At 39.6% G+C, this 9,093-nt stretch overlaps 1 protein-coding gene across 1 annotated transcript; it reads right to left on the bottom strand.

The window, feature by feature from the left end:
• Window positions 1–1,373: 1,373 nt before the first annotated feature.
• On the bottom strand, window positions 1,374–3,343 carry tsen15 (TSEN15 tRNA splicing endonuclease subunit). Its single transcript, XM_085438880.1, has 4 exons — window positions 3,150–3,343; window positions 2,985–3,066; window positions 2,685–2,820; window positions 1,374–2,588 (listed from the first exon to the last, which is right to left on the bottom strand). Exons 1-4 carry the CDS (start codon window positions 3,210–3,212, stop codon window positions 2,417–2,419), a joined length of 453 nt encoding a protein of 150 aa, XP_085295006.1. The 5' UTR covers window positions 3,213–3,343; the 3' UTR covers window positions 1,374–2,416.
• Between the last annotated feature and the right edge of the window lie 5,750 nt (window positions 3,344–9,093).

A 9,093-nucleotide genomic window follows, 5' to 3' on the forward strand; every position in this document is an offset into this window, starting at 1 on the left:
AATTTATTCCCATTGTTGTGTTGTTTTTAAAACAACCTGATGGCGATAGCCATGATGAATTATTTTACGCGATGTATTCATTACCACATTACTATGTCAACCACTTGTAGTAAATACAACCGTACTATAAAAGTGCACTGTAACTAGTGAAAACACTGGAATTGGGAGATACAATCATTTGTAGACAGCTCTTTGAGATGGACTCAGTGTTGAGAGTTATTGCAGTATATAGGAGCATCAGTACTTCTCTGTAAAACCATTTTCATCCACTCGTCTTTACAACATTGCTTCAGTTCATGAAGGTTTAGTCAGGTTGAGGTCTGGACTTTGACTTGGTCATTGCAACACCTTGATTGTTTTCTTTTTCAGCCGTTCTGTTGTAAATCTGCTGCTGTGCTTGGAATCATTGTACTGCTGCGTGACCCGTTTTTTTGCTGTCGCTGAGATGGCCACGTTTTACTATAGTATACTTTGGTGGAGTTCATGGTCGACACATCAGTGGATGTAAGGTGCTCCTGTAGCTACAAAATAAGCCCAAATCATCACCCCTCCACCACCGTGCTTGACAGTTTGTAGGCGGTCTCTGTGCTGGTATGCCGTTTGGTTTTCAACGTGTGGAAAAATATCTCCACTTTGGCTTCATCTGTTCAGAGGACGTTGTTGCCCAAGTCTTGTGTTTGTTCAGATGGAGCTGGGCTGGCATGTTCTGTCAAAGTGAGCAGGTCTTCTGCCAACTTTTCCAAACAAGCTGTACTTGGTCAGTCTGTTTCTAACTTTACTGTCATGAAGTTTAACATGTTACACGCTGAGGCTGATGTAGAGTCTGAGATTGCACGGTCTGAGTTTACTGAGATGTCCACTGCTTAGATCGAATCATTATGCATCTTTCTCACAGGATCGTCAGTGCTCTCTGGTGGACACAATATTTAATGGCCTCAATTTCAAAATCATTGCAAGCACAACTTGTGCTTGTTTTTTAATTAATGGCAAACACACTACATATACACCAATACAGGCATTTCTGCACTGCACTCCAAAATTAATAAAGGAATTTTTTTGTTACTTATAAAGTCTACAAACTGAAGCAGGAAACAATTTGCCACTTTTATCGACAAGCTGAGTTAGTTGCTAACTCAGCAGCCATTTTTGTTACTAACATTAACAAAAGCTCTGCATTTAGTAACACCTGTTTACTTACCATTTCCAGCCAAACTGCCTGCTGTGGAAAAATACCTTTAACATTCATAAAATCCCTCAAATCACACTTCAGCGTTGGCACCAAGTTTTTAAAGAATAAAACAGAATGTTTACCTTAGGTCCTTTAAAAAAAATAAATTAAAAAAATTAAGAAAGAATACATTTGAAACTATTAGTCTTTCTCACACCTGATGTTTATTTCAAAATAAGGCACAATTGTTTTAAAAAATAAATAAAACAATCACTGACATTTATAGTAGGTCTTAATAATTGTGTTTAAGGGATTATTGTCAAAAACCAATGTGCTGACATGGATTACAAACCATAGGCGTAAATTTCAAGGGGACACGTGCACCTCCCCAAAATATTAGACTTGAGACACTATGACCTTGTGTCTCCTTTTTGTGTTGTTTTTTTACACAAACAGAGACATTTCCCTCATGAACAGATGCAGAAAAGTTACAGAATGAACCAGAAAGTAATGAAATGAAGTGTCCGATCTAACCAACTGGACAGCTTTGGAAAATTCAAGGAGTGCATAGATTATGAACTTTTAGCTGTATTTTCATAAGTGTTACAGCTTTTCCATTCACACATCAAAGTAATTAACTTTCAGATAAACAATTAAACGACATAAGTTTCTGTTTTCCTACTATCTACTATAGAAATGTCTGTTTTTGTTTTACAACAAACAAATAAAGATCATTTTCCTTGAATTAACAAAAAATGGATATTTTATATTTGCAGGACAGTCTAGGTAATGAACTACCTTTTCAGGAACTACTTTTCCTGTAATTTATCACATATACTCACTGGCAAAGCTGTAAGCTTTGTGGATGCTGACTCATCCGGCCCCATTGAAAGGTTTCTTTGGAGGCATGGAAACGAGATATGGCATCCCTGATTTCATTGTGAAAGCTTCTAGTCAACTCTGTAGTGTGCATACACCGCAGCAAACAAACCAAACCAAACCACTCCATATATTGTAACAGGAGCTCAACTGTCATTAAAAAAGGAATGTTACTTCTAATCTCTGCACCCTTTTCTTAAGGTTAATTTTATCTCTTTTCGCCTTAACCTCTCAACATGCATCTGATGTGAACTTCACGATGCCAGAGGTTGCCACAAGGTCATCCTAACAATCACATACTCCCCCTGAAGGGGTCCTGTGGGGCTCTTTTCCATCTTTGAGCGATTCATCACATTCTCAGTCAGCTGCTCAGCGCTGCTGCCGCCTCTTCCGGTGCTGCCGGCGTCCCATATCTTGAAAAGGTCCTACAGGAGGGTCTGGTGTCACCAGGCCATCCGTCATCCTCTGGTAGACCAGCGTGGAGTCAGCTGCTACTGCACACAGCAGCACAGGAAAGCCCCTGTCCAGGACGTGTCGTATGCTGCATAGCAGAGAAGGAAGAAGCCGTAAGATTCAGAGGTTTGGCAGGGTAACCTGTGAGGGTAAAAGTGTGGGAGCTTGACCAGTGTCTTAACACCTTTTGTGAGTCACAGACTGGTGAGCGGGCAGGGGGAGGATCGTCAGAGTGGGCGCTCCTTCCTTCTCCCTTGCTTCCAGCAAAACCACCTGCAGCTCAGAACTCTTCACGCAGGACACCTCCTTCCAGCGCCGCACTGCAGAGAGCAAGAAGCTCAGTGTGAGTGTGAGCCTAAGTTATGACATCAGGTTTTTCTTCCTGTAAGAAAGGAATTAGAGCTGGGAGATGTAAGGAGTCCAGGATACGCTACACAGGGAATCTCAAACTGACTCCCGTGTTTCAGAACCCTGCCAAACTCACCCTCAGTAAGATCCATGTATACAAGAAAAGCTGCATGCACCTGAGCGCTGTCCTCAATCTGCAGGTCCTTCATCTGCTGGTACTGACACACACACACACAGATTACTCACAGTACGTTCCTGGCAGACTCCCTGCCTGCACACACAGAGCTGCTCTCACACTCACCGCGGGATGCTGCAGGATCCAGTTCGGAGGAGGACGTTTCTCTCCGCCTGACGCTCCCGACATGTTCGTTACTAAACAAAGCTGCAAGCGATCACCGGCTCAGTTACCACTACATGACGCCATGCTGTTGTAACGGCACGCTCTCACCCAGTGCGACTGTTAAAATCGTCCGTGCGGAAACGTTTTTGTTGTCCGTGCAAAACACGTACGCAGACAGGAGACCGCTCTCCTTTCTATGGGGCGCCGTTTGTAAAGTGAAACATGCTGAAATTAACGGCAACATTTTTCCACATTTAGCTCAAAACAAGTCATTTTTTACAACATTTAGTAAACCGGAGGTTTTCGGGAAGCTTTTATTTTGGTATTTCCGTTGATCCGTACAATAAATTTGCATATTAGCCTAAACATTTAGATTTAACATTTAACATTTAGATTTAAATATAATATTTAGATTTAACATTTAGATTTAATATTTAACATTTAGATTTAATATTTAACATTTGATGAAAAGTTACAAATATTTTACTAAATGTTGTAAAAAATTACTCGAAAAAACATGTTTTTGTAAGGTTTTGAGCTAAATGTGGAAAAAATGTTGCCGTTAATTTCAGCATGTTTCACTTTACAAACGCGCCCCATACCTTTCGGGGTCTGTATTCAAGTCGGTCATTTCTATTCATCATGCTAGTCCTAAAATTAACTTATAGGTAAATACTGGGCAAAAGTTTTGAGCCACACATCCTTTCTTTGTATTTTGCTTCCGAGGAGACTGACATTTCTGTTATTTTGAAAGTGGTCCTAACAAGACTTCCCCAGATTCTCTGAAAAAATTAGCAGTTTTAATTTAATTTTATGTATGTATGCAAAATATAAAAAGATGAGTGGTGACTCGGGACTTTTGCTCAGTACTCACTAGTTCCTGCATCGTTATAATTACTTTACGTATTACTGACATCTAATAAACTGACTTCCACCAACCGATCTTATAGAAAGAAAGAATAAAAACTGCACTTACAGCTGCCAGATGACTTTATTCATTTTAGCGAGACATTATCTCATCGAAAAATAATAAACAGTAACATTAATGGTGATATTAAATCTGCAGACTCGCAAAGCCTGGTGATCTTTAGATGTATGAGTGCCACTGCCACAAACACTATTAGAGACATTATTGTTAAATGACCTGGAGCCTCTTATCCACACACTGACAGAGACATTACGATAATTCTGCTTAATGTGGTTGATTCCGTAACCAGAGTCTTTATTCAGTCTTTGATCACTTTTTCATTGAATCATATTTTGTCATTTTTGGTTTCGCAATCAGAGCCCATGCATCGCTCCCGTGTCACTTGCTCTCTCTTCACCCTTTCCTCTTATACACAATAAATTCTCCTGAAACCAAGAACCTGTGCTTAAAAATAGATTTACTGTATTCCGGTGTTTAATGTCAGTTGTGTGTCCAGTTCACAGTTTACAGTTCTACGAATACTTCACCTTAAAAACAAAAATCCAACAACATTTATTGACATCATTTAAGGCTGGGGAAACTGGAAAGCCACTTATTCGCCTGAAATCTGAAACCAGTCTTAGACCAAAGGGAGAGGATGTCATCCATAGCATTAATGCTACACTGACAGCTGCGAATGGCAAGTGTGACATTTGAAAATCTCATAAATGTGAGCACACATTTTATCCGTAATAGTAAAAATGCCCACAAGATTTCTGGATTTCTGATAAAACTGGTACCAGTTGGAAGTTTTTTTGACAGTTTGAAACTGGGTGCTGATGAGTTAAGTTCCAGAGGAGCACAGCAGACAGACCTGGCTAAGAGAGCTCAATCACTGGCTGGAAGGTGAAGCTTGAGAAGTTCTTGTGCATATTGTCATACTGGAAAGTCCGGCCTTCTGGTAGGTAGTGAAGAGCATATGAATCTGAGAAATGCAGATTCATAGTATAAGGCTCTTTTGGGATAATTCTGTTCTGATCATTTGTGCGCTGGAAAAGCCATTAAAATATGTTTTTAAAAATGTATTTGCTTGCTCACATTTTTCACAGTCCTCCTCTCAGCTGCAGGCTGTGGCTATAGACATTCAGACGGTGACTGTGACTATAGCTGAGGTCGTCTGCTTTCTCTGACACTGCAACATCTGGAAGCACGTGCAGACTTAAACTGTGCACTGAGGACTTTCATTGTTAAAAACAGCTTCCCTATAGTCAACAGGGATGGACTTAAAATGATGATGGCTGCTGTCGCCCTCTAGGTGGTGCAGCAAGAACTGCAATAGGTGCCCCCCACCGCCCCCGCGAGCTTCTGAGGAAGTAGGATTTCGACATGTGGCTCATCATGAGTCCCAAATCCACCTCCTCTGTGATATGAACTCTGAGGATGTTTACGTGTGCCATGTTGAACTCACTGCCTGGGCTGCGGCCCCATTTAACTCTACTCATTTCCTTTCCTGTGTGGTGTGTGTGCTTTTTCTTCTGAGATGGAACGCTGTCTAGTCCCAGCTTCAGATATCAATAAAAATAATATTTGTGTACAAACCTTCCTGGAGTGTCGGTGTGAATTCTTTTTTAAAAGGGGACGAAAAAAGAAAACGTTTAAGAGCCATAATTATATAAACAGACCAGCTGATCCAGAGTCAAGTCAGAAGTTGTTTGAGGACTTCCTAGTAATCCTGGCTTCCACACCGCAAGACTGGCAAATCATAGTGTATGAGTTTTTCCAAAATAAAGTTTGCTTAGGAACAATATATTGTGTGTAGCCATGATTAAACATCCAGCCAAGTTTAAGTGATAAATGCCTGGAAGTGCTCCTCAGAGTTAACATGCAGGAACATATGGCAATGCAGAAGGGTGGCTGTCAAGAAGTCATTCTTAAGGAAGGAAAACAGGGAAAAAAGGCCGAAATATGCCAAATTGCACAATAACTGGTCTGGAAATCAGTGGGAACAGGTGCGATGGAGAGATTACTCTAAATTTACAAGTTTTGGTTGAAATCATTGTCATTGTGTATGGAGGAGGCCAGGAGAGAGCTGCAACAGTGGGTGTCTACAGCCATCTGTAAAACACGGTGGAGGCTCTGTCATGGTTTAGAGCTGCATTTAGTAGTGTTGGAGATCCTGTTAATATTGATGGAATTATGAATGCAGAAAACTTTTTAAGGTTGACGGTGACAGAAACTGAGAGACTATATATAACCTACATTCAACCTTTGTTAGAGCTATAACGGAAAATGAAACAACGGGACCTCTTTTTTTTTTTAACTATCTTTACAATAATGTACTTCACAAACTGCTTTGAGACTTACTTTGAACGCACCAAACTCTGTGTGTTCAGGTGTGACGTGTCCTCTGCTGCAAAAGTGCTGAGAGCATTGTACATAATGGAGTCAGTAACATGGCCCAACCTATATTTGTGTGGGGCTCTAATTATGGGATACTGATAATATATAGCATCATAGTTTCCTTTCGTGTTATGTAAAGATCTACTTATAGGGAGAGAAGTATCTTTATTAAAACATGAATTCCAAGTCTATTATTTTCTGTTTTATTTAATCTGGTGTGATAACTGTAGTAATGACAGTCAGTTTGTTTTATTAGATAAAGGCAAGAAACATAGCTGTTATAGATGCTGTGTTATAGAAGTCTATTATAATTATATTATAAATATAAAATCAGCAGTTAAAGGAAGCAGATGTTTTTGCGTGGCGGCGACACTATGAAAATGCATTATTGGAGTGAACTATGCCAATTCAAGAGAAAAAGCTCTCTTGGAGACAAGAAGGAGTCCTTGATCATATACTACAACTCCTCTCCTCACAGTAACACCACATTTAATACCACGTTCAAATGCCATGTTAGCTAGAGCACTGAGTCACGGGAGGTACACTGCTTTGCTTAAAGCCACCTGAACTGTGACCTTTAATTGAGGTTTCTGCTCACTGAAATAGTTGACATTTCATAAAGTATGACATGCTCTTTGAAAACCTTCAGGGAAATACTACAGTCATATACTGCTATTAACCTATGATTAGCATGCCTATTAGCATATTAAGCTATGTTTTTAAGTGTAGTTGAAAGTAGCTTTAGCATCATAGTTTTTGAGAAGTTATTGCTACATTTGAGTTGTGTTGTAGTTCATTTATAGCATAAAGATAAATGTTTAACAAATCTGCTGATTAACCTGGAAAAAAACATATTCTGTAACAACAAATGTGCTTGAGTTTGTATACAATACATGGACTGTATGTAGGTACGCGTATGTAGATGGAGTTATGATATATTCAAAGTGAGCATCAGAATGGGGAGGATGGTTGCTGGTGCTGGACGGTCTGAGTATTTCACAAACTGCTAATCTACTGGGATTTCCCCCACACAACCGTCTCTATGGTTTACAGAGAAGAAGAAAATATCCAGTGAGCTGCAGTTTGCTGATGCTAGAGGTCGGAATAGAATGGCTTTAAGCTGATAAGAAGGTAACAGTAACTCAAACAAGCACTTATTAAAGTCTGTGAGAGACCATCTCTGAAAGCACAGCACGTTGAACCTTGAAGCAGATGGGCCACAGCAGCAGAAGACCACAGCAGTTGTCACTCCTGTCAGCCGAGAACAAAATGAGGCTGCAAATTACACAGGCTCACCAAAATTGGATAAAAATTAGAAAAATATTCTGTTGTATGTTGAGTGTCAATTTGTGCTGTGACATTTGGATGGTAGCTTTTGGCATAAGAAACACAAAAGCATGGATGCATCACATCTTGTATCAACAACTCAGGCTGGTGATATTTTCTTGGCATACTTTGGGGTACAAACTGAGCCTTGTATGAACACCAAAGCCTACTTGCCAAAATCCATTCCTTTATGGCCACAGTCTTTCCATCTTCTGCCGGAACACAATGTCATAAATACTCTCAAACTTGTTTCTTGAACAATCTTGAGTTGAGTTCACTGCACTCAAATATCCTCCACAGTTAACAGATCTCAATCCATTAGAGCACCTTTGGGATGTGGTGAACCAGGAGATTTTTATCACGGATATGCAGCCAACAAATCTGCAGCTCAGTTCTATTCAATTCAATTCATATAGCACTAAATCACAGCAGAGGTCATTTCAAGGTGCATTACATTGTAAGGTAAAGATCCTACAATAATACAGAGAAAACCCCAACAATCAAGCCACCATCTCTGGACGAGCACTTGGCAACAGTGGGAAGGAAAAACTCTCTTAACAGAAAGAAACTGCCAGCAGAACCAAGCTGGGAGAGGGGCAGGCATCTGTCCCAAACAGCTTGGGATGAGGGGAGGAAGACTATAATCTACAGGGAAGGTTTCCAACACCTTGTTGAATCCATGCTACAAATAATTAAGGGCGAATGAATGAAAAGGAGATTTGCAAAGTGCACCTATTAAAGTGGGTAGTGAGCCTGTTTATCCCTAAAGGGAGGGTTGCTCATAATATCATTTTAGTGTGAAAGGCATTAACTTAGTTAGTTGGATACTAGTTAAAATATAATATTTTAAATCTTTTTAGGCGAGTTAATAATACCCTAAATGGTCCGCAGAACAAAGCACATTAGGACCATAATTCATGTAACATATTTACTATCAACAACGAATAATTAGGAAGCTGATTTAGATCTCAAATAATGGCAAACTACTGGTCATACAGAATAAGCGCTATATAATACAGCCAATGGGCTACTAATAATTCACACTAACTAATCCACCAGTGTGTGAATGTGAGTGAATGAATAGTGGAATTGTAAAGCGCTTTGAGGGTCTCGAAAAGCGCTATATAAATGCAATCCATTATTATTATTATTAATACTAATAATATGCAATAGCTAACAGTTATCACTTGTAGCATACAATACAGTATTGCTAAGTTATTTATATAATTTACACCGTCTTCATTAGACAGATGAAAAAAAAATGCACAAATA

Source organism: Copadichromis virginalis, linkage group LG18 (genome assembly GCF_057382275.1).
Source record: "Copadichromis virginalis isolate Kocher_CV1m ecotype Utaka linkage group LG18, C_Virginalis_male_GT1.1, whole genome shotgun sequence".
NCBI classification, from domain to species: domain Eukaryota; kingdom Metazoa; phylum Chordata; class Actinopteri; order Cichliformes; family Cichlidae; genus Copadichromis; species Copadichromis virginalis.